The following is a 27,208-nucleotide window of genomic DNA, read 5'->3' as shown; positions in this document are numbered from 1 at the left end:
GTGGCTGAAAGAAGAAAGGCTGAACCCTACAATTACACTCACTCAAGACTGCTTATTATGCACGGAGATGTGTTTGAAGCTCCATTCAGAGTTGTGATCGTTAGTCATATTCAGAGTGTGTAACCAACTCGCACTTCCAGACCTACTGGGGCTGCATGATTTATGTAATCTTCCACCTCCCAGCCTGCAACCTTAGCAACAAATGGGTCTTGAAAGTATCAGGGAATTAAAAAGTGTTAAGAAATTAAAAGTGAGTAAGGGCAGAATTTGTTAAGTGCATCCAGGAGAAAAATTCTCAAGCAATATGTAGATGGCCCTACTGGAGAGGGGCAACATTCAACTTCCTCTTGGGAAATGAGGCTGGGCAAGTGGCTGAACTGTCAGTGGGAGAGCACTTTGGGACCAGTGACCATAATAGTTTTAAAATAGATATGGAAAAAGGTAGGACTGGTCCACAGTTAAAGTCCTAAATTGGGGCAGGCTAATTGTGATGGTATCAGTCAGGAACTTGCGAAGGGTGATTGGGAGAGGTTGTTAGCAGATAAAGTGATCTCTGGCAAATGGGAAGCTTTTAAAAGTGAGATAGGGAGAGTTCAGGGCCAGCATGTTCCTTCTGAGGCGAGTGAGGGCAAGGCTGGCAAGATTAAGGAACTTTGGCTGACAAGAGATATTGAAGTGGCATGTCAGGTATAGGCAGCTGGGATCAAGCAAATCCCTTGAGGAGTATAAGGGATCTAAGAATTCATTTAAAAAGGAAATCAGGAGAGCAAAGAGGGGACATCAGATATATTTGGCAAATAAGATAAAGGAGAATACTAAGAGATTTTATATGTACATTAAGAGCAAAAGGGTAACTAGGGAGGGATCAGTGTGGTAATCTGTGTGTGGAGCAACAGTAGATGGGTGAGATCTTAGGTGAATGTTTATTGTCTGCATTTACTGTGGAGAAGATCATGGAAGCTAGGGAATTCAGTGAAGAGAACAGTAATGTCCTGAAACATATTGATGTTATGAAAGAGGAGTTGCTGATGGTCTTGAGGCACATAGAGGTGGATAAATCCCTGGGGCCTGACCAGGTGTATCCTAGGATGTTGTGGGAAGTAATTAGATAAAAGGGACATTAGGTCAGTTCCTTAGCCACAGGTGAGGAACCAGAAGACTGGAGGGTGGCTAATGTTGTGTTTTTATTTAAGAAGAGCTGCAAGGACAAGCAAGGGAACTATGGGACAGTGAGCATAACATCAATGGTGGGAAAATTAGTGGAGAGGATTATGAGAGGCAGGATCTATCTGCATTTGGAAAGGCAAGGACTGATTAGGAATAGTCAGCATGGCTTTGTGAGTGGGAAACCATGTCTCATGAATTTAACTGTTTTTTGAAGAGGTGACCAAAGAGATTGAGGAGGGCAGCGTGGTTGTCTACATGGACGTTTGCAAGGATTTTGACAAGGTACTACCTGGTCCAGTAGGTTAGATCACATGAGATCATGGTGAGTTGGCCAACTGGATACAAAATTGGCTTGGTGGAAGAAGACACACTGTGATAGTAGAGGATTGTTTTTCAGATTGGAGGTCTGTGACCAGCAGGGATTGGTGCTGGATCCCCTGTTGTTTGTCATATATATTAATGATTCAGATGAGAATGTAGGTGGCATGATTAGTAAGATTGCAGATGACACAAAATTGGTGGTTTGGTGGACAGTGAAGAAGGTTGTCAAAGGTTAAAAGAGGATGTAGATCAACAGGGAAAGTGGGCAAATGAATAGAGAATGGAATTTAACTTAGATAAGTGCAAAGTGATGCATTTTGGGAAGTTAAACCAGGGCAGAACATATAGCTATCAGGGATGCCAAGAGGCAATACTGACTCAAAATAGAGTCCCTGACCAGCCGTCAGTTATGGCAGGGCTTACATGCCACAACAGGCTACAAGACGAAGTTGGGCTGCATAGCTAACAACAGCGCATCCCTTCCTGATGAACTTAACACGTTCTATGCGCGTTTTGAACAGAAGAGAAGTGGATTGTCACCATCCACCCTGACAGCCACCAATGCAGCTGAACCTGTGATCACAGTGGAGGACGTAAGATAAGTCTTCCGGAGAGTGAACACGAGGAAGGCACCTGGCCCAGATGGTGTCTCTGGCCGTGTGCTCAGATCCTGTGCTGATCAGCTGGCAGAAGTACTTGTAGACATATTTAACCTCTCCCTGCTTCAATCTCAGGTTCACACCTGCTTTAAGAAGACCACTATCATCCCGGTACCGAAGAAAAGCAAGGTAAAATGCCTCAATGACTACCGACCAGTGGCTCTGACATCCACCATCATGAAGTGCTTTAAGAGGTTGGTCATGGCATGCATCAACTCTAGCCTATCAGACAACCTGGACCCACTGCAATTCGCCTATCGCCGAAACAGGTCTACAGCGGATGCCATCTCCCTGGCCCTATGCTCAGCTCTGGAGCATCTGGACAGTAAAGACACCTACGTTAGACTATTGTTTATTGACTACAGCTCTGCCTTCAATACAATAATCCCAAGTAAGCTTGTCACCAAACTCCGAAACCTAGGACTCAACGCCTCCCTCTGTAACTGGATCCTTGACTTTCCAACAAACAGACCGCAATCAGTGAGGATAGGCAGCAATACCTCCGGCACGACTATTCTCAACACTGGTGCCCCACAAGGCTGCATCCTCAGCCTTCTACTCTACTCCCTATATACTCATGACTCTGTGGCCAGATTCTGCTCTAACTCCATCTACAAGTTTGCAGATTATACCACCGTTGTAGGCCGTATCTCAAACAGTGATGAGTTGGAGTACAGGAAGGAGATAGAGAGCTTAGTGGAATGGTGTCATGACAACAACCTTTCCCTCAATGTCAACAAAACAAAAGAGCTGGTCATTGACTTCAGCATGTACATGCACCTGTCTACATCAATGGTGCTGAGGTCGAGAGGGTTGAGAGCTTCAAGTTCCTGGGAGTGAACATCACCAACAGTCTGTCCTGGTCAAATCACGTAGAAGCCACGGCCAAGAAAGCTCACCAGTGCCTCTACTTCCTCAGGAGGCTAAAAAATTTGGTTTGTCCCCTTTGACTCTCACCAGCTTTTACCGATGCACCATAGAAAGCATCCTATCTGGATGTATGACGGCAACTGCTCTGCCCAGGACTGCAGGAAACTGCAGAGAGTTGTGGACACAGCCCAGCGCATCATGGACACCAACCTCCCCTCCTTGGAATCTGTCTTTACCTCTCGTTGTCTTGGTGAAGCAGCCCGCAAAATCAAAGACCCCACCCACCCAGGACATTCTCTCTTCTCTTCTCTTCTATCGGGTAGAAGATACAGGAGCCTGATGAAGGCGCATACCACCAAACTTAAGGACAGCTTCTACCCCACTGTGATAAGACTATTGAACAGCTCCCTTATACAATGAGATTGACTATGACCTCACAATCTACCTTGTTGTGACCTTGTACCTTATTGCACTGCACTTTCTCTGTAGCTGTGACACTTTACTCTGTACTGTTATTGTTTTTACCTGTACTACATCAATGCACTCTGTACTAACACAATGTAACTGCACTGTGTAATGAATTGACCTGTACGATCGGTTTGTAAGACAAGCTTTTCACTGTACCTCGGTACAAGTGACAATAATAAACCAATACCTATATAGTGAATATCAGGGCCCTGGGGAGTGTTATAGAACAGAAACCTAGGGGTACAAGTATATAGTTCCCTGAAAGTGGTGACACAGGAGGGTATGGTGAAGAAGGCATACGGCACACTTGCCTTCATGGGATGGGGCACTGCGTACAAGAGTTGGAACATTATGTTACAGCTTCACAAGATGTTGGTAAGACCATGCCTGGAGTATTGTGTGCAGTTCTGTCGTCATGCTATAAGCTAGAGAAGTTCACAAGGATGATTACAAGGATCTTACTGGGACAAGAGGGCTTGAGTTGTAAGGAGAGACTAGCTAGGCTGGGACTGTTTTCCCTGGAGGAAGGTGTCTGAGGGGTGACCTTACGGAAGTTTATAAAATCATGAGGGTCATAGATATGGTGGATGGTCACAGGGTAGGGGAGTCTAAAACTAGAGGGCATAGGTTTAAGGTGAGATGGGAAAAAAATTAAAGGGGACTTAAAGAGCAGGAATTTCACTCAGAGGATGATGGGTATATGGAACAAGCTGCCAGAGGAAGTTGGAGAGGCAGGTACAATTACAATGTTTAAAATACATTTGGACAAGTTCATGAATCAAAAAGGTTCAGCAGGATATGAGCCAAATACATGCAAATAGGACTAGGTCAGGAGGGCGTTTTGGTCGCATCGATGAATTCGGCCAAGGGCCTGTTTCCATGCCATATAACTCTATGACTCTCTGAGGGGCTGGGAAGATCAACCCAGCATGGAGGTGGACACAAACTGATCCACAGGAAGAGCCCGAGGATATTTTTCAAAGATAGAACAAGGAAGAGCACAATAAATATACAGTGTCCAAAAATTTATGTCAGAGTGCAGGGAAAGACAAAAAGTCTGAGATCCAAAGTTGTCGGAACTTAAATCTTGTTGTTCTCAGTTATGAGTGTATGAGAGAACAAAAGAGGAAAGAAAGATGCACAGAATGAAGGTGCACATTAACAGATAGGAAGAAAAATAGGTAGGAAGACAAAGCAGAGAGAAAAGGACAGAAGATTAAGCAGAAGAAAGAAAGGAATAGTACAAAAAGACACATGGAAACAAAAGAGGCAGACAGGGCAATATAATGACAGAAGCAGCAGGAAGAAACAGTCAAAGAGATGGACTCAGGCAGCCAATAGAACACACACACACATGCATACAAATGAGAGAGATGTCCAGGGGATATCTCTGATGCAAATGAGACAAAAAGACATTGAAAGAAACAAAAGAACTGCAGTTGCTGGAAATCTGCAACAAAATCAGCAAATGCTGGAAACACCCAACAGGTCAGGCAGCATCTGTGAAGAGAGAAAAAAAATTAATGTTTTGGGTTGATGACCTTCCTTCTGATCTGAAATGTACATGAACCTCAAACGTTAACTCTGTTTCTCTTTCCACGATACTGCCTGACCTATTGGGTTTTTCCAACATTTTCTGATTTTGTTTTCAGATTTCCACCATCTGCAGTTCTTTGCTTTTCAAGACATTGAAAAGAGATTTGTTCAGAATTCCTTTAATCCTGGTTTGGAGAGCTAATAATTTATTCAGGGACAGTGGAGTTGAAGTTTTCCATCATGGGGAAATATTAGAGAAATTATGTAAGGAACAATGAGAACTCTGTGTAAAAGCCCAGGTGCTGTCACTGACCGACCCCACCGTATAAGTTAACCAGCACAGGTTCAACAATTAAGCAATGAATTTACACAGTTGCTGATATTTGCAGCGCTAAAACCACATCAAAAGCTCATCCCCCAAATGGGCATCCTCCACTAGATCACAGAACTGCAGCATGTGCTGTATGTTTGTGGGACATTAAAGTGATGCTGGGGTGGTGAAGGGTTAGTGGAGAGTAGGTAGGAGTCATTTGTATCAGAGGGAATAAGAGGACTATCCTGGGCTACAATGAAGAGGAATAGGGGAGAGGCACCACAAAACTATCCTACAGTGACTTTCCAAGTACCTATGCCCTATCAAAGGAAAATCCCTGAATTTACTAAGTATGTCAAGGTGAGGTGCACTTCTAATGCATCTCACATGAACTGCTTTCAACTGCAAAGCTCAGTTCCCTCTAAAGGTAACTCATATGCACACACACAGATTCACAGGCAGAGAAAGTCAGAAAGACATACGCACGTGCGCATACACACAGACATAGACACACATAGACATGGACACACACACAGGAAGACATTCACAACACACACTCAGACACAAGTAGTCAGACAACCACACATTCCCATGCTCTAAGATAGACAGTGTCTCACACACACACACACACACACACACACACACACACACACACAGAGGAAGACAACCACCCACACTCAAAGATAGTCAGATGCCCATGCATTTTCACTCTTCAAGACAGTCATCCACACAAACATGCATGCGTGCACAAATGTGCACACACACACACACACACACACACGCACGCACGCACGCACACACACACACACACACACACAGAGGAAGACATCCACCCACACTCAAAGATAGTCAGATGCCCATGCATTCTCACTATTCAAGACAGACAGTCATCCACACAAACATGCATGCGCGCACAAATACACACACACACACACACACACACACACACACACATTCATTTTCAGATAAAGGCAGGAATATCCCCCACGCACACACACACACACACACACACACACACACACACACACACACACAGACAAAGAAACCTGCACACTCTTACACTCTGAGACAACTAGTCACACATACACATGCATTCAGAGATTTCTGTACAAAGACACACATACACACCCACAATCTGAGTCAGGTACCCAGGGACACAGGCACATGCATACACTCACACACATTTTCATTCAGATAAACACAGATTTTCCTCCCACCCAGACACATAGAGACACAGGTACACACTCACACATTCTCACACTCTGAGACAGCTAGTTATTCACAGTTATATGCACAGGTGCTCACGCGCACACACACACACACACACACACACACACACACACACAACTCAGGAAATATAGAGGGATAGAGACCATGTTTAGGCAGATGGGATTAGTTTAATTTGGCATCATGGTTGGCACACTCATTGTGGGCCAAAGGACATGTTGCTGTGCTGTACAATTCTATGTTCTCTTGTCAGACCCCCGCTGAAATCTGAAATAACTTATTTCCCTTTTCTTCTTGCTGACTATTTCAGGGAACTGAAGAATGGCCCAAAAGGAGGATGCCAGTGTGCATGCAAGACCAACAAATGGTGCACCCTCCAGCCTCTCTAACTGATGCAAATGATGCATTGGACAACAGCAACGCTCAACTCCAACCTTGTGCAGAAATTCAATAGGAATTCAGAAGTGCATGATTTCTATCTAAGCCAGAGCCATTTTGCAGAGTAGTCATGATGGCTGTATAGCAGGCGATTTATTCTAATGGGTTACTTTCATAGTTTGCCTTCTGGAGCATCGTTGGAGCTGGTGGAAATGGTGGAGGATGATAATGTTGGATGCTGAGGGTGGTAGAGTGAAAGACAAACACCAAGGGAGTCCTACTGCTGTTCTATCTGGGGAGAAGAGGTCGGAGTCAGAGCTGACATGTTGGAAATGGAGGAAGTACATGAGAGGGCTCCATCAACTATGGTAGAGGGGAAGCTACACTTACAGACGAAGGACATTTCAGAAGCTCTACAGCAGAAGGCTTCATCTTGGGAACAGATGTGGTGGAGATGGAGAAATTGAGGAAAATGGATAGTGTCCTTACAGGAGTTCTTGCGCGGTCTTTTCCCTTACAGGATCGGCCCAGGAGCCATTGGAGCAGCAGGTGTCTAGCAGGTAGGGGCTGAATATTTAAAACAGAGTGTTGATTGGTTAATTAGAAGGAGTGAGTACGTGAGATAATCAGCAGGGACCAATATAAGGAGGGGTAACTGAAGAGGAGCGGCCAGTGTGTGTGTGGCTCAGGGTAGGAGCGGAGCTCTGAGGCTTTGGCTCGAGAGGCTTTGGCGAGCTGAGGAAGAGATTGAACCCAGAGAGGTAAGGCCAGGTAAGTTCCCTTAATTTAATTAACGTAGGAGTAGGTAATGAAGGCAGCAGTTAGGGCAGTTGTGTGCTCCGTATGCAGTATGTGGGAAGTCAGGGACAGCACACTTGTCCCTGATGACTACACCTGTAAAAGGTGCATCCAGCTGCAGATCCTGACAAACCGTGTTAGGGAACTGGAGCAGGAGCTGGATGAACTTCGGATCATTCGTGAGGCAGAGAGGCAGAAATAGACAGGAGTTTCAGGAGATAGTCACCCTAAAAGTCATGAGGCAGGTAGCTGAGTGACTGTTAGGAAAGGGAAGGGGTATAGACAGAAAGAGCAGAGGCACCCCTGTAGCAGTACCCATTCAACAATAAGTATACCATTTTGGATACTGCTGGTGGGGAACGACCTACCAGGGACAAGTTGTAGTGGTCAAGTCTCTGGCACTGAGGCGGGACCCTCAGCTCAGAAAGGAAGGAGGGAAAAGAGGAAGAGCAGTAGTGGACAGGGGATTCGATAGTTAGGAGATTCTGTGGGAGAGATCGAGAATCCCGGATGGTCTGTTGCCTCCCTGGTGCCAGGGTCTGTGATATCTCAGATCGAGTTCTTGATATTCTCAGGAGGGAGGGTGAGCAGCCAGATGTCATGGTCCATGTAGGGACCAATGACGTGGATAAGAAGGAGGAGGAGGTCCTGCAAGGAAACTTCAGAGAATTAGGTGCAAAGTTGAAGGACAGGACCTCCAAGGTTGCAATCTCAGGATTGCTACCCATGCCACGAGCTAGTGAGGCTAGAAATAGGAGGATCATGCAGCTAAATATGTGGCTAAGGAGGTGGTGCAGGAGGGAGGGCTTCATGTTTCTGGACAATTGGGCTTTGTTCCAGGGAAGGTGGGACCTGTTCTGAAGGGACGGTTTGCACCTGAACTGGAGGGGACTAACATTCTTGCCGGTAGGGTTTGCTAGTGACTGCTCTGGGGGGGTTTAAACTAGATTTGCAGGGGGAGGGGAACCAGAGTGTTAGAGCAGACAGTGAGGAAGAGGAGGAAAAAGGTCATGTGAGGACTGAAGATATCGACAGAAATCAAAGGTTTGTACATGATAGAAATGTTCTCAGGTGCATCTTTCAATGCAAGGAGTATTGTAGGTAAGGCAGATGAGCTTAGGGTGTGGATTGGCACGTGGGATTAAGACATTATTACTATTAGTGAGACTTGGATGCAGGAGGGGCAGGACTGGCAGCTTAATGTTCCGGGGTTCTGTTGTTTCAGATGTGATAGAGGGGGAGGGACGAAAGGGGGAGGAGTGGCATTACTAGTCAGGGAAAATATAGAAACATAGAAAAACTACAGCACAATTCAGGCCCTTCGGCCCACAAAGCTGTGCCGAACATGTCCCTACCCTAGAAATTACTAGGCTTACCCATAGCCCTCTATTTTACTCAGCTCCATGTACCTATCTAACAGTCTCTTGAAAGACCCCATTGTACCCGCCTCCACCACTGTTTCCGGCAGCCCGTTCCACACACTCACCACTCTCTGAGTAAAAAACTTACCCCTGACATGTCCTCTATACCTAATCCCCAGCACCTTAAACCTATGTCCTCTTGTGGCGACCAATTCAGCCCTGGGGAAAAGCCTCTGTCTATCTACCCTATCAATACCTCTCATCATCTTATACACCTCAATCAGGTTCCCCCTCATCCTCCGTCTCTCCAAGGAGAAAAGGCCGAGTTCCCCCAATCTGCTTTCGTAAGGCATGCTCCGCATTCCAGGCAGCATCCTTGTAAATCTCCTCTGCACCCTCTCTATGGCGTCCACATCTTTCCTGTAGTGAGGCGACCAGAACTGAGCACAATACTCCAAGTAGGGTCTGACCAGGGACCTATATAGCTGCAACAATACCTCTCGGTTCCTAAATTCAATTCCTCAATTGATGAAGGACAATACACCATATGCCTTCTTAACCACAGAGTCGACCTGCACAGCTGCTTTGAGCATCCTACAGCCTCGGACCCCAAGATCCCTCTGATCCTCCACACTGCCAAGAGTCCTATCATTAATACTATATTCCGCCAACATATTTGACCTACCAAAATGAACCACTTCATACTTATCTGGGTTGAACTGCATCTGCCACTTCTCAGCCCAACTCTGCATCCTATCTATGTCCCTCTGTAACCTCTGACAGCCCTCCAAACTATCCACAACACCCTCAACCTTTGTGTCATCCGCAAACTTACTAACCCACCCCTCCACTTCCTCATCCAGGTCATTTATAAGAATCACAAAGAGTAAGAGTCCCAGAACAGATCCCTGAAGTACACCACTGGTCACCGACCTCCACTCAGAATACGACCCTTCAACAACCACTCTTTGCCTTCTGTGGGCCAACCAGTTCTGGATCCAGAATGCAATGTCCCCTTGGATCCCATGGCTCCTCTCATTCTCCATAAGCCTCGCATGGAGTGCCTTATCAAATGCCTTGCTGAAATCCATATACACTGCATCTACTGCTCTCCCTTCATCGATGTGCTTAGTCACATCCTCAAAAAATTCAATCAGGCTCATAAGACAGGACCTTCCCTTGACAAAGCCATACTGGCTATTCCTAATCATATTATACCTCTCCAAATGTTCATAAATCCTGCCTCTCAGGATCTTCTCCATCAGCTTACTAACCACTGAGGTAAGACTCACTGGCCTATAGTTTCCTGGGCTATCCCTACTCCCCTTCTTGAATAAGGGAACAACATCCGCAACCCTCCAATCTTCTGGAACCTCTCCCGTCTCCATCGACGATGCAAAAATCAGCGTCAGAGGCTGCGCAATCTCCTCCCTCGCCTCCCACAGCAACCTTGGGTACATCTCATCCGGTCCCGGTGACTTACCTAACTTCATGCTTTCCAAAAGTTTCAGCACTACCTCTTTTCTAATAACTACACAGTCAAGCTTTTCAGGCCGCTGCAAGTCCTCACTACAATCCCCAAGATCTTTTTCCGTAGTGAATACTGACGTAAAGTATTCATTAAGTACCTCCGCTATTTCTTCCAGATCCATACACACTTCCCCACTGCTGCACTTGATAGGCCCTATCCTTTCGCATCTCATCTTCTTACTCTTCACATACTTGTAGAACGCCTTGGGGTTTTCCTTAATCCTGCCCGCCAAGGCCTTCTCATGTCCCCTTCTGGCTCTCCTAATCTCTTTCTTAAGTTCCTTCCTTTTAGCCTTGTACTCCTCCAGATCTCTAACATTACCTAGCTCTCTGTACCTTTTGTATGCTTTTCTTTTCCTTTTGACTAGATTTATTATAGCCTTCGTACACCATGGTTCCTGTATCCTATCATGACTACCCTGTCTCATCGGAACATGTCTTTGCAGAGCTCCACACAAATACCCCCTGAATATTTGCCACATATCTTCTGTACTTTTCCCAGAGAACATCTGTTCCCAATTTATTCTTCCAATTTCCTGCCTGAGAGCCTCATAATTCCCTTTACTCCAAGTAAACACCTTTCTAGTCTATCTGTTCCTATCCCTCTCCAGTGCTAATGTAAAGGAGATAGAATTATGATCACTATCATCAAAATGTTCACCCACTGAGAGATCTGACACCTGACCAGGTTCACTTCCCAATATCAAATCAAGCACGGCGTCTCCTCTTGTAGGTCTATCTACATACTGTGTCAAGAACCCTTCCTGAACACACCTAACAAACGCCACCCCATCTAAACCCCTCACTGTCTGGAGATGCCAATCGATGTTTGGGAAATTAAAATCCCCCATCACAACAACTCTGTTATTCTCACACCTTTCTAGGATCTGCTTCCCTATCTGCTCCTCAATAACCCTGTCACAATTGGGCGGCCTATAAAAAATACTCAGCAAAGTTATCGACCCCTTTGTGTTTCTAACCTTCACCCACAGAGACTCCATAGACAATCCCTCCACAATGTCCACCTTTTCCGCAGCCGTGACACTATCTCTGATCAACAGTGCCACTCTCCCACCTCTCTTGCCTCCCTCCCTGTCCTTCCTGAAACATCTAAACCCCGGCACTGGAATCAACCATTCCAGCCCCGGAGCCATCCAAGTCTCCATAATGGCCACCACATCATAGCTCCAAGCATCAATCCAAGCTCTAAGCTCATCCGCCTTGTTCACAACACTCTTTGCGTTAAAATAGACACATCTCAAGCCTGTCTGAACACGTCCCTTCTCTATCACCTGCCTATGCTACTTACTCCTTGCCTCCTTTATTAGAGAGCCAAACACCTCTTCCCCAGTCTCTCCAGTACGGATCCCACCCCCCAAACAATCACAGCTGTGCGTAGACAGGACAGCCCGGAGGGCTCATCTACAGAGGCCATATGGGTGGAGCTGAAGAACAGGAAAGGTGTGGCCACACTAATAAGGTTGTATTATAGACCGCCCAATAGTCAGAGAGAATTGGAGGAACAAATATGTAGGGAGATAGCAGACCGATGTAAGAAACAGAAAGTTGTAATAGTAGGGGATTTTAACTTTCCACATATTGACTGGGACTCCCACACTGTGAAAGGGCTGGATGGCTTGGAATTTGTCAAATGTGTTCAGGAAAGTTTTCTAAATCAATATATAGAGGTACCAACGAGAGAGAATGCAATACTTGATCTCCTATTAGGGAACTAGACAGGTCAGGTGACAGAAGTATGTGTAGGTGAGCATTTTGGGTCCAGTGACCATAATGTCATTAGTTTCAAGTTAAGTATGGATAAGGAGAGGTCTGGTCCTCGAGTTGAGGTTCTAAATTGGAGAAAAGCCAATTTTGTGAAAATGAGAAAGGACCTAGGAAGAGTGGATTGGGATAAGTTGTTTTCTGGCAAGGATGTGTTCAGTAAGTGGAAGGCTTTCAAAGGAGAAATTTTGAGAGTGCAGAGTTTGCATGTTCCTGCCAGGATTAAAGACAAAGTTAACAAGCATAGGGAACCTTGGTTTTCAAGGGATATTGGTGCTCTGGTTAAGAAAAAGAGGGAGGTGCATAGCAGGTATAGGCAACTAGGAACAAATGAGGTACTTGAGGAGTATAGATAAAATAAGAAAATACTAAAAAAGGAAATCAGGAAGGTAAAAAGAAAACATGAGGTTGCTTTGGCAGATAATGTGAAGGTAAACCTGAAGGGTTTCTACAAGTATATTAAGAGTAAAAGGATAGTAAGGGACAAAATTGGTCCCCTAGAAGATCAGAGTGGTCGTCTATGTGTGGAGCCTCAGGAGATGGGGGAGATCTTGAACAGTTTTTTTGCATCAGTATTTACTCAGGAAACTGGCATAGTGGATATGGAAGGAAGGGAAACAAGCAATAGTATCATGGAACATATAGAGATTAAAGAGGAGGAGGTGCTTGCTGCTTTACAGTGAATAAATGTAGATAAATCCCCTGGGCCTGATAAGATATTTCCTCGGACCTTGAGAGAGACTAGTGTAGAAATTGCAGGGGCCCTGGCAGATATACTTAAAATGTCCTTAGCCACAGGTGTGGTGTCGGAGGACTGGAGGGTAGCTCATGTTGTTCCGTTGTTTAAAAAAGGCTCTAAAAGTAAACCAGATAATTACAGGCTGGTGAGCCTGACATCAGTAATCGGTAAATTATTGGAAGGTGTTCTGAGGGATCGGATATAGAAGTATTTGGACAGCCAAGGGCTGATTAAGGATAGTCTGTTGGTGGCGCTCGATGGAATAAGTCATAACTTGGCTTTGGTCCAGGCACTTTTCAATCTACTACTTACCACTCTCTAATAAGTCTTTTACAATACTGGCGCAAGTTTAATCTTGATCTTTAACTGTTAAAATGAGCACCAGATCCAAAGCGTCAGCTGATGGTAAAGGTATTGGAGACCAACCTACTTTGGAAGCTATTTCTAATCTGGATAGAAAGGTTGACCAGACCTTTGCCGAATTGAAGTCCATTTTAAAGGACTTTGAAGACAAACAAAATACTCTTATCCAGGAAAATGCCAAACAAATGCAACTAATTTCTGCACTCGACCAAGCTGGTAAAGAGAGAGATGCCAAACTTCATTCACTTGAAAAAGCTTTAATTACGACCAAGCAAAACCTGGAAAAGCAACAACAGAGGATCATCGACCTGGAAGGACGCAGCAGGAGGAAAAATGTAAGGATCATCAATTTTCCAGAGAACACCGAGACTGGTAACCTCGGTGCCTGGTAAACTTTTGGTCGATGTGTTTGGTTCCGAAATGTTCCCTGTTCAGCCCATTCTGGATAGGGCTCATAGAGCATTAAGATCCAAACCTGCTCTGGATCAAAAACCTCAGCCAGTAATACTGAGATTCCATTATGTCAACGTCAAGGAACTCGTGATTCGTACCGCTCGTAGACGTGGAATGATTCAACTTAAACAATGGAAGTTTCAAATAGTTGAAGATTACACCCCTGAAGTTGTAAAAGAAAGGCTGACCTACAAACCAATTATGGCTGTCTCTATCAAAGCAATTATCATCCTGCATTATTATTCCCAGCAAGGTTGAGAGTTACACTACCTGATAAATCTCACAAATGGTTTAAATCCGTCCAAGAGGCCGAAGAATTTCTTTTGAACTAGCTTTTAATTTTAGAAGCTAAGAAATGCAGAAAAGACACAGTGTTTTTCCTTTGATTTACTACCTACTTGCTTTATTATTTAGATTTAAACCTTTTTTTCCTTCTTTTAATATTTTTAATGCTTTGTTTTAATAATAATTAATAATTTAACAAAATGACAGATCGTTTGCTTTCTTTTTGAAATAATTATTAAACTGTATTTTTTAAATGACGACTGTTAACACCCTTTGGCTCTGTTTCAATTTCACAACTACGCTGTTTGTTCGATATCTTTGTTTGGATTATGTTGTTCACCTTTAGACAAAACATGGGTGGTTTGTATATTTTTCAATTTGGACTACTGCCACCAATAGAACTGGGGTCAGTTCAATTAGAGGGTAGCTTTCTGGCTGCCTATTGGCCAGTTTTCGAGTTGTTGGGGGACAGGGGTGGGGTTGTTTATAGTTTTTTTTTTCTTCTGGGCTAAAGTACAAATTTTTCTAAATTGTCGTCATATCCATTTCCTCTTTGAACATTTTTTTTACTTCTTCCTGCTGGTAAGGCTCACATATACCAAGATTAACCCTTTACATACCATATGTTTTTTAATCTGTTAAAATGGATAAGACTATTAATTTTATTTCATGGAATGTTAACGGCTTAAACAATCCGGTTAAGCACAAGAAGATTTTTAAAGTTTTTCATAGATTAAATGCTCAGATTATTTTCGTTCAGGAGACTCACATCAGGAAGAAAGATAATCAACATTTTTTAGATTTTGGAGGGGTCAACAGTTCCATTCAAATTCACAAGCAAAGGTAAAAGGAGTTTCTATTTTTATAGACTCCTCAATTTCATTTGTCCATCATGAGACAATATCAGACCCAAATGTTAGATTTTTATTAATTACTGGTCTACTTCATAACAAAAAAGTTGTTATTGTTAATGTTTATGCACACAATGTAGGTAATCCTGAATTTTTTAAACATCTGTTTGCATTTTTTCCTAAATTAAATGAATACACTGTGATTATGTGGAGATTTTAACTGCTGTCTAAACCCTTCGATGGATAGACCTGTGTCAAATCCTGCACTTCCAAACAAATCCACTGTCTTTATTAATTCCTTCTTAGTTGAATCTGGAATTTTAGATGTTTGGAGGTTTCTACACCCATATGATAAAGAATTTTCATTCTTTTCTCATGTCTACCATAATTACTCGAGGATTAATTATTTTTTTATTGATGCTAGACTAGCTCCACTTACTATGGACTGTAAATACAATGCAATTTCCATTTCTGATCATGCCCATTGAGTTTATCAATTAAATTACTGGAAGTATCCTTTGATGTCAGACAATGGCGATTTAACCCTTCTCTATTACAAGACTTAGATTTCATCCAATTTATTAAAGAACAGATTTCATTTTCCTTTTTAACTAATTTTACTGAAGGAATCTCCTGTGGGATAATATGGGATACTTATAAAGCATATATCTGTGGTCAAATTATTTCATATTCTGCTGGATTGAAAAAACGAACTAATAACGAAATACGTATATTAGCAGACAAGATTAAAGAAATCGATAAAAAATATTCTGATACTCCTAATCTGGAGCTTTTTAAAAAGAGAACAGAACTCCAACTACAACCTAGTTTATTATTAACATCTTCAATTGAAAATCTACTATTTAAAAACAGAAGTCAATTTTGTATACATGGTGACAAATCCAGTAAATTATTGGCCAACCAATTGAAAGCTACTTTATCTAAATGTCAGATTAATAAAATTCGTAAACCAGATGGTACCTACACGATAGATCAGGTTCAAATTAACAAATCCTTTCAAGAATTTTATTCTTCTTTACACCAATCAGAATCCCCTGAGGATCCTACTTTAATACATGAATTTTTAAGAGATTTGAAGATTCCCCAATTATCTTTAAATGAACGTTCTACATTAGATGCTCCCATTTCAGAGGAAGAAATAAAGAAAGTAATATTTTCAATGAACTTGGGTAATGACGGATATACAGCTGAATTTTTTAAATCCTTTTCTGATATTCTTGTTCCCTGGTTAGTCAAAATTTTTAAAGGTGCTCTGTCAGTAGGTAAACTACCACAATCTTTCAATGAAGCAACTATTTCTTTAATTCTTAAAAAGGATAAAGATCCCACGGATTGTGCATCTTATAGACCTATTTCTTTATTAAATGTAGATTCAAAAATATTTTCCAAAATATTGGCCTTTAGATTGGAAAAGGTTCTTCCACAAATTATCTCTGAAGACCAGACAGGATTTATTCAGAACCGTTATTTACATTTTACTATTAGGAGATTAATGAATATTATATATACCCCTTCATCCCAAATTCCAGAATGTGTTGTTTCATTAGATGCTGAAAAGGCGTTTGACAGAGTCGAATGGGAATATCTATTCATTACACTTCAAAAATTTAATTTTAGCCCTAAATTTATATCTGCAATTAAAATGATTTATTATACACCTATGACTTCAATACTTACTAGTAATCAAAGATCTCCTTTGTTTAGGCTTTTTCGAGGTACTAGACAAGGTTGCCTGTTAAGCCCTTTATTATTTGATATTGCTTTAGAACCTTTGGCTATTGCATTCTGGGACTCTTCAAATATATGTGTCATTACTCACGGACAGAAGATTCATAAGATATCTCTTTATGCAGATGACCTGTTACTTTATATTTCTAATCCAGAGGAATCTATCCCCACAGTACTATCACCACTAGATCAGTTTAGTGTTTTTTCTGGCTATAGATTAAATCTTAATAAGAGCAAACTTTTCCATTAAATATGCAAACCCCAATTTATAGGCAATTACCTTTTAGATTGGTAACTGACTATTTTACGTACTTAGGTGTTAAAATTACTAAGAAACATAAGGACTTATTTAAAGCTAATCTATTGCCTTTAATTGACCATGTTAAACAATTATTTACTAAATGGTCCCCACTGTCTTTATCATTGGTAGGCCAAATTAATGAGGTTAAGATGAATATTCTACCAAAATCTTTATATTTATTTCAAGCAATTCCAGTTTTTGTCCCGAAATCTTTTTTGACATTATTGATTCTAAAATTGTTTCATATATTTGGCAGAATAAAAACCCAAGGCTAAGTAAGAAATATTTACAAAAACTAAAAAAGGATGGTGGTATGGCCCTGCCTAACTTTAGATTATATTATTGGGCAATTAATATCAGATATTTAATTTTTTGGACACAAGATTCAGATGTAATTCAATGCCCTAAATGGGTATACCTTGAGCACCAATCAGTACTTGAATTTTCATTAGTTTCTATTTTAGGAGCTTCACTCCCTTTTGCACTTACCAAATTAAGTAAACATATGATTAACGCAATTGTTAAACATACAATACGAATATGGTTTCAATTTTGTACATTTTTTGGATTGAATAAATTTAACCCGTCAAGTCCCATTCAATCTAGTTTTTTCTTTCATCCATCCAGAGTTGACTCAACTTTTTCCATATGGAAAAGGAAGGGAATAGTATGTTTTCGTGATTTATTCATTGATAACTGTTTTTCATCTTTTGAACAAGTGTCTAACAAATACAATTTGCCTAGATCACACTTTTTTCGATATTTGCAGATTAGAAACTTTTTAAAAGCTACTATACCCTCTTTTCCGACACCTTACAAAACTGAAATTATGGAAAAATTTTAGGTCTTAATCCTTATCAGAAGGGCTTGATAGCAGTAATCAATGATATAATTATGAAAATACATCCAGAATCACTGGACAAAATCAAGAATGAATGGGAAAGTGAACTCCAGACATCTTTACCTACAGAGACTTGGAAGAAAATTCTTCATTTAGTTAATACATCTTCAATGTGTGCCAGACACTCGTTGATACAGTTTAAGGTAGTTCACAGGACCCATATGTCAAAAGATAAGCTAGCTCGTTTTTATTACCATATAAATCCTATATGTGACAGATGTAAATCGAATGTGGCTTCTCTGACACATATGTTTTGGTCCTGTCCTCTTTTGGAAAAATTTTGGAAAGACATTTTTAACATTATTTCAAATTTATTGAAGATTGATTTACAACCTCACCCCATCACTGCGATTTTTGGATTACCAAGGATAGAGTCTGGCCATTTATCTGCTTCCACTAACCTATGATTGCCTTTGTTACATTAATGGACAAACGATCCATTTTGCTTAAATGGAAGGATCCAATACCCCCCTTCTACTTTTCAATGGTTCTCTCAAATTATATCATATTTAAACTTGGAAAAAATTAGGAGTGGTACTGTTGATCTGTCGCTTAAATTTGAAGATATTTGGAGTCCGTTTATTGAATATTTTCACATGATATAGACCCCCTTTCAATAACTTTCCAACTTAGAGGAATGGAGTTCACAACATAGTATTGCTCTGTTTCTACTGATAAATTTTAGTCCAGTTTTTTTTTGAAATTTTTCTGTTTAGCTTAGTTTGGTTTGATATATTATTCATAATTTTTCCTATTGATTTGGGGGTTTTTTTCTCTTTATTTTTTTATTTATATAATAAATCTTTTTCTTTCCTTTCTTTTATATTATATTGATTTACTAAGAGATCGTTGGATCCGCAGATTTTGTTTTATATTTTATTGTTCTTTAGGATTATCTATGCCACGATTGTTCTCCTGATCTTTGTATTACATGTACAAACATTGATGTTATATATTAATCTGTATTAATTTGAAAACTAATAAAAAGATTGAAAAAGAGAGATCTGATATACAAGTATTTGGACAGCCAAGGGCTGATTAAGGATAGTCAGCATGGCTTTGTGCATGGTAGATCGTGTTTAACGAATCTTGTAGAGTTTTTTGAGGAGGTTACCAAGAAAGTAGATGAAGGAAAGGCTGTGGATGTTGTCTACTTGGACTTTAGTAAGGCCCTTGACAAGGTCCCACATGGGAGGTTAGTTCAGAAGGTTCAGTCACAAGGTATCCATGGAAAGGTTGTAAACTGGATTCAAAATTGGCTGTGTGGGAGAAGACAGAGAGTGGTAGTGGATGATTGTTTCTCAGAATGGAGGTCTGTGACTAGTGGTGTGCCTCAGGGATCTGTGTTGGGGCCATTGTTGTTTGTTGTCTATATCAATGATCTAGATGACAATGTGGTAAATTGGATCAGCAAGTTTGCTGATGATACTAAGATTGGAGGCATAGTGGACAGCGAGGAAGGCTTTCAAACCTTGCAGAGGGATCTGAACCAACTGGAAAAATGGGCAAGAAAATGGCAGATGGAATTTAATGCAGACAAGTGTGAGGTGTTGCATTTTGGAAGGACAAGTCAAGGTAGGACATACACAGTAAATGGTAGGGCACTGAGGAGTGTGGAGGAACAAAGGGATCTGGGAGTTCAGATACATAATTCCCTGAAAGTGGCATCACAGATAGACAAGGTTGTAAAAAAGGCTTTTGGCATCCTGGCATTCATAAATCAAAGTACTGAGTATAGGAGTTGGAATGTTATGGTAAGGTTGTATAAGTCATTGGTGAGGCCAAATTTGGAGTATTGTGTGCAGTTCTGGTCACCTAACTATAGGAAGGATATCAGTAAGATTGAAAGACTGCAGAGGAGATTTACTAGAATGTTGCCGGGTCTTCAGGAGTTGAGTTACAGGGAAAGATTGAACAGGTTAGGACTTTATTCCTTGCAGCGTAGAAGAATGAGGGGAGATTTGATAGAGGTTTACAAAATTATGAGGGGCGTAGACAGGGTTAATGCAAGTAGGCTCTTTCCACCTAGATTAGGAGAGATAAGTACGAGAGGACATGGCTTTAGGGTGAAAGGGGAAAGGTTTAGGGGGAACATTAGGGGGAACTTTTTCACTCAAAGAGTGACGGGAGTATGGAACGGGCTGCCATCTGATGTAGTAAATGCAGGCTCACTCTTGAATTTTAAGAATAAATTGGATAGATACATGGACAGGAGAGGTCTGGAGGGTAATGGACTGGGTGCAGGTGAATGGGACTAGTGGAATAACGTTTCAGCACAGACTAGAAGGGCCAAATGGCCTGTTTTCTGTGCTACAGTGTTCTATGGTTCTATGAGGCAGAGTGGGAGGAGGAGTAGTCGAGGTAACTCTGTGAGTCAGTGGGTTTATAGAAGATGTCAATGGCAGGTCTGTCTCCTGAGATGGAAACAGAAAGATCCAGAATCAGATTTATTATCAGTGACGTGAAATTTGTTGTTTTGCGGCAGCAGTACTGTGCAAAGATATAAAATTACTATAAGTCACAAAAATAAACAAATAGTGCAAAAAATAAAGGAATAACGAGGTAGTGTTCATGGATTAATGCACCATTCAGAAATCTGATGGCGGAGGGGAAGAAGCTGTTCCTGAATCGTTAAGTGTGAGTCTTTAGGCTCCTGTACGTCCTCCCAGAAGAGAAGTGTCAGAGAAGGTCAATGTGAATTTGAAGAGGGGGAGGAAGTTGGTGGCAAAGGTGATAAAATTGGCAAGTTCTGCACATGTGCAGAAGGCAGCACCAATGTAGTTGTAAAGAAAGAGCTGGCAGGGGGTGGGGGTTGTAGGTTGTACTTGAATTGGCTTGGCATTGAGTGTTCTGCCTTGGACTTCAGATGTATAAGTGGCCTTTCAAATCACCATTCTGTACAGAATGCAGCATTATGACTGATCAACAATTACTTGTGACTCAATTTCTTATAACATTTTAAATCGACACTGCACAAAGACTGTTGGCATTTCATAAGTGTCCTATGGCCCAAATAGGTCATTTACACAAGCAAGCTTCACAACAGGAAATGCCCAGTCTAATTTCTGCTCTGGTATACCCCAGACAGAAAAAACACATTGCTGTATCCCACTCTGGAATTCATTGACTTTAATGCATAACACTGAAAAAAGCGTCTTCACACAAGTGTCTTCCAGCAATACTGATAGAAATTAGCAGAATAGAGAATAGTAGATAGAAAACAAAGGAGAATTTGGAGTGCACTAATTCAACAGTTCAAGAAGTGAAAAAGCAATCAAAATACAGGACATAATCTATTAATCTCATATGTGAAATGTGCTGCATTAATCTCTCAATCTGATTGTTGTTCCTGGAACCTGGATTTCACAGTGCCACATTCTTGTGCATTATGCAATCCAACTTCAATGAAAAATGAAATGTAATAGAAAATCAGGTACCATATGCAAGTTACTTGTAGTCCATGACTTTTATACTGGGTGCCCCTTGCATCTGACTCCGTTACACTTGGTGAAACCTGGACTTACATAGAAGCATCCAACACACACCCACCACCCATGATCTCTCTCCCCTGCAAACTCCTCACCAGTCCCCACATGAGGTCCCAACCCCAAACACACCTCCAATCCAGACTTAATTAATTTCCTTTGCATGCTCTGCAGTGGCAAAATGCACAAAGGAAAAATTAGTGTGCAATGTCTTTTCAGTAGCACACTGCACGTTTTATGCTACCAAATTTCCCAGTGGTGGGCACTTAAACAGAATGAGTTTTAGTCATGAATGCCATTTAACTAACACACCTTTAGAGGTACTGACCAATTTCAGGGCATCGGTGTGTTAATTTCAAGGTATGAGGAATGGTGTATAATGGTGGGTGTGAAGGAATAGTAAATCTCACATAGTGCCTGGGACAATTTACTAGTTTGGATTTAAGGCATTTTATTGGCTCTTTGTCATATTTTTCTGTTTTTCACCCCCTTTGTAAAGTCTTTATTCTGTTCATCAACTGTCAGATTATTAGGTGGGTTGTTGACAACTGACCCTGGCAGGGCAAGTGCAGAATAGGAGAGGAAAGGGACAGTTGGGTTGATCTGGGGATGGGTATCTAACAAACCATCATCAGATGCAGCAGATGTCGCTGGGAGGAGGCAGTAAACTGAAAGGGACCAAGTGGGCATTCAGTTGTCATTGAGTTTTATGAACCCATCTTGGGGTAGAGCTCCAGTGTGAATCTTTAGTACCTAGAGCAGTTTCTTTCTTCTGTAATGTTCCTACCTGATGTCATCAATAAGCTGCTGATGTTCTTCAGTGCTCAAGATCATGGGGAGTGCATAGGCCAAATACTCAACCTTACGCTCAGCTGCATACTGCTTCAGAAGGGTGAACAGCTTCTCTTTTACCTCTGGTTGCTCCCCAAGCACAGTGTCAATCTGCATTTAAATCAAAAATGTTGGTTTAGTAGAGTGTTATAATTCAAAGCAGCACAGGAGCAGTAAGAAACAGAACTGCAAAAGTGTCAAAAGAGGGCATCACCCCCCCCCCCCCACGTTCCAACACATCACTTGCAGCAATCTGTCACCTTCCTCATCAAAAGTAAGCAGGATGGCTACACCTTTTTGTGTGCTCCCAGACAGCTCAGCGAGAAGAATCGAATAGAAATCCCTCTGCCATATGCCTGTCATCAAAAAACCCCACTGGAATTTTTCAACAACTTCTTCCCTAGGAGAGCAAAAGAAAATGCTGCTGCAAATGAATAAGTTGCCAGGACTGGGCTTTATCAACTTGTGTTCCAATTCTTCAAGGGTTTGTGGTGCATTTTACATGTTAAAACCCCTCTTCTTCCCAGGAACCATAGAGTTGCGAATCAATTCAAACAGTATGTATGGGAAAGAAACACTTGCATTTCTATGTCCCTCTCAGAACATTCAAAGCAGTTTTCTAATCAGTGGGGTTACTTTTGAAGTGAGATATCTGCAACAATGGAGGAAATGCAGCAGCCCATTTTGTGCAAGAAGTTCCAGAAAGAAGATAATAACCAGATAATCTGCTTTAGAAATGTTGTTCAGGCGAATAAACCAATCAGATGATAGCTCTCCAGCTCTTATCCAGAATAGTACCATGAGATCTTCTACACCCACTTAAGAGAATAACCATGGCTGTGGGTTAATATCTCATTTGGAAAGTTAGTACCCCTGACAGTGCAGAACTCAGTGAGTATTGTACCAGATCATCAGTCTGGAATTCGAATTCCTGGAGTGAGAAAGGAATCCAACTCTTTCTAACTCAGAAAAGGAAATGCTACCAAGTGAACCATAGCTGATACTTAAATGCCATCACATGGCATTCTGCAAGTGCTTATCCAAATATGCTGCTGTTTTTTACTGTTTTATGATGTTGATTGTGTGCCCTTCAAGCTGCTTCAGGGAGCAGGATGTGGCATACTTCACTCCACATACTAGCTTAAAGGCAGATCATCAATGTCATAAAATTGATTTCCCTTCCTCCACCTAAGGTAGTGGAATTCCCATCCAACCTATGTCCTTTTTGGTGGGAGAATTTCCGGGTAGCATTGCTGAAGCTTTGGTGAGGAATTGCAGTGCCATGTGACAGTGAAATGGCCTGGGGTATGTCAACATTTCTGTATGTGAATATCACAGTTTGTTACAGTTGGATATGTTAGTTTGTTATAGATAAAATTGTAGGGTATATGAGAGTCGTTGTGGGCTATATCTGAAAGTCTATAGGGAAAGGCTGATCTAGATGGAAGTTGATCTCTGCAGCGTGGACTTCTTCTTTTCCATTATAGGTTACTGTCAGGCATCAATTCACAGGGGTCCCTTTTACACATCAGCTATAATGTCATTAGGCCAATTGAGCAGCTAATTACTGCAAAGATTTCTCATAGAAAGGAAGCCAGAATGGAAAAAAACCATTGGCCTAGAAATTCCAGTGCATCCTAATAACCTATGCTAGATGATCATAGCAGCACAGACTAATGACCGTTTCCTGATCCTGCAGCTGCAAATTTCAGTGGAACTATTTTTAGCCAATATTTTAAACATTTTACAGAATATATATTGGAACATAAATATTTGTATAAGGTCAAAAATAAACATCAGAAATATTTTCAAAAATTAAAATAAAATCCACTTTGAAATATTTTTCAGATGGTTTTACAATCCACAATTAGTTTTGCAGGATCAGAGTGCATCTTTAAAAACTCACATGGATCTCATATAATAAAGCATAGCATTTTGGGGATATTTTAAAGTGAGAATAGTTCATAAATACATTAAGTTCATGGCAATTCATCCGTTTTTCCTTGTTTCCAGTGTAGAACTTTGAAAAATAGTGCATTTTTGGAAGAGACCTGATGGACTGACAGCATCTTAAGCATCTTAAACTCCACAAAGCAAGGAAATCCCAGACTTTGCCCATTTGTGTTAGTAGCAAATGGTGACAGTTTACCATCATTACAAATCCAAAATTCAGGCCATTGCACATGTTGAGTATATCAAAGAATGTTTCAGTTGTGGGGGTTTCAGTGAATGTTTAGTGAATCCGCTCAGAGTATATCTTTCTTTTGCCATGGTTGCTATATCTGTGTTACTCTACCTCAAGAAGCAGTTCATTCAAATCTCTCTATACACCAATATTTGGTATTCCTCACTGTTTAAAAAATACTATTTCTCTATGCTTCTGACAAGGTTTTCAATGTTTCCTCTATCTTCACACATTGTACCTCATCCACCACCTTAACTTGCACTTGCTCAACCTGCCTATGAACCTTTGCAGACTTTGTACACTCCTCACAGTTCACTTTCTCTACTACCTTTGCAATTTCAGAAAACTTGCATGTGTTATATTACCTTTTCATCGAACCAAGTTGAGGACTCAGTAATGATCCTTGATATGCCTGCTAGTAACTGCCTTCCAATCTGAAAAAGACCTGTTATTTTGTCCTCCAAGTGTTGTCCTCCAAGCAATCCTCTATCCTTGCTAATATTTTACTTTCAATCCCGGGAAGACTTATTTAACATAGGAAACTTTCACTTAATGCCTTATTAAATGCCTTTGGTAAATTCAGATTTAGATAAATCTGCCAATTCACCTTAGCTACCCTGACAATTACACTTCAAAAACCATGACAAACAAAATTTTATTTAATAAAAACAGGTTGACAGATAAATCGTGCTATAATTTTTGAAGTTCCCTGTTATAACATTCTTAACTATAGCACCAGATATCTAATTCACCAGGATGCTAATTCCACCCTGTACTGGTGGAGACTGTCCCAATAAAATAGTTCTCTTTCCCCAGAGCTGAAGCTAGCATCCCATGAATCAAAGGTTTTTGAGGGTTAGTCATATTAAAATAGGTTGCAATTATAAATATAAAGCCAAATCTCAATTAAAATGAATGAGAGCTGTCAGGTTTATTTTGGTTAATTTAACAAGATGGATTCTAAGTGTCCCTGATAGTAAGCCTCACTTAAAATAAGGCTCTTCAGGGACTTGTGGCCCTCTCCAATGCTATTCAATTCACTGGAGACCAGACCCCAAGGAAAAATGTTTCCACTTGTAGCAAAATCTTAAATGAAAATGTGCAGAATATATTGATCATTTAACAGTAAAATGCCAGTGAAGGAAAGATCCTCTCATAAAGTTCGGCAACTTCATTCTCTCTGATTAGGTAAGTCTCAGATCAGAACTCCCATTTTACAAAGAATAACCTGTTTTGTGAAGAGGTAACTGTTGCCTTTCCGCTTGGTAGGCAATATCCTACCTTTTTTCTGAATTCCAAGGCTTTATATTTTCTTTCCTGATGTACTGCATCAGCGTTTTGGACGTATTCTCGGATACTGCTGCTAACTCGCTTGTTTCTCCTTCCAAAGCACAGGACTCCCAGCTTCAATGGCTTTCCATGATTAGCCTTTATCATGGCAGCAGCAACATCATAGTGTTTTACTGGGACTCCATTTACTTCCAGAACATAGTCACCAGTCTTGAGCCCAAGTTCAGCTGCAGGAGAATCTGGGAGACAATTCTCAATTTGCAAAGGGCTGTCACCACTCAGGTTGAAACCAAATCTTCCATCTGCTGCTGGCAAGAGGTCTAGCTGCTCAATACGAGATACCACCCCTATACTAGGAGGAACAGTTTTACAATGTCTAGCTAGATTTACTAATGTATCACAGCTCATGGATGACACATCCTGTCCCTCGATCTCTAGAATTTGGTCTCCAGGTTGCAGGCCAGCAACATGGGCACTGCTGCCCTCTTGGACAGAGATGATGTAACAGGATCCATTCCCAAAGATTCGAAATCCAAACTCCTCTGGCCATCCTTCATTGTGGCTTGGCATTGTGGCAACTAGAATGAGAAAAAAAGAGGAAATTTTAGACACTGAATGAATCACGGTCCTTTCAATCATCCTGAAATTCAGGATAGAAGAAGCAACTTCATCATAAACTGCTTGAAAAAACAAAAAAACATTCATGAGAAAGAAAAGAAAGATCTGCACAGCGCCTTCCAAATCCCTTTCAAAATGGGTAGAGAATAACATCTGGTGCTGGGGAGTAGATATAGAGGAGAAGTCAGCGGTAAGTTTTTTACTCAGAGGGTGGTGAGTGGGTGGAATGGGCTGCCGGAAACGGTGGTAGAGGCGGATACATTAGGGTCTTTCAAGAGACTGTTAGATAGGTACATGGAGCTGAATAAAATAGAGGGTTATGGGTAAGCCTAGTAATGTTCGGCACAGCTTTGTGGGCCAAAGGGCCTGAATTGTGCTGTAGTTTTTCTATGTTTCTATGTTTCTAAGTGCCATTAATAGTAATTTGTAATTTGTACATTATACAGCTAATTTGTAAGGATCAAAAGATATGACCCAATAACATTGTAGTAATATAAAGTGATGGATAAACGTTGACCTGGACATGGAGAGCACCCATCTGTTCTTCTTCAAAGTGCCATTCAATGTTTTTCATTAAATTTGAGGGCACAAATCTGCACTTGATCTAAAGCCTTGTGTGAAAAATGGCACCTCCAATCAGGCAACAGTCCCTTAGTACTGTGCTGAAGAATCAGCCTAGTTACTTATGCTCAAGTTTCTGCAATGTCAGACCACAGTTGTTGTTGTTTAAAACTACTAAAGTCAGCG

The 27,208-nt window shown here is 41.2% G+C and overlaps 1 protein-coding gene across 1 annotated transcript in view; it reads right to left on the bottom strand.

Annotated features, from left to right (window-relative positions):
* The window catches only part of grid2ipb (glutamate receptor, ionotropic, delta 2 (Grid2) interacting protein, b), a 151,748-nt gene that overhangs the window by 113,821 nt on the left and 10,719 nt on the right, over positions 1-27,208 (bottom strand). The window contains exons 2-3 of the mRNA XM_052021789.1: positions 25,835-26,421; positions 22,325-22,479 (exon numbers count right to left, since the gene is read on the bottom strand). Of these exons, the coding sequence (XP_051877749.1) occupies positions 22,325-22,479; positions 25,835-26,421 (742 nt within the window). The remainder of the gene's footprint in view (positions 1-22,324; positions 22,480-25,834; positions 26,422-27,208) is intronic.

This window comes from Pristis pectinata, chromosome 8, assembly GCF_009764475.1.
Source record: "Pristis pectinata isolate sPriPec2 chromosome 8, sPriPec2.1.pri, whole genome shotgun sequence".
Lineage (NCBI taxonomy): Eukaryota > Metazoa > Chordata > Chondrichthyes > Rhinopristiformes > Pristidae > Pristis > Pristis pectinata.
This window is presented reverse-complemented; position numbering and strand designations above follow the sequence as displayed.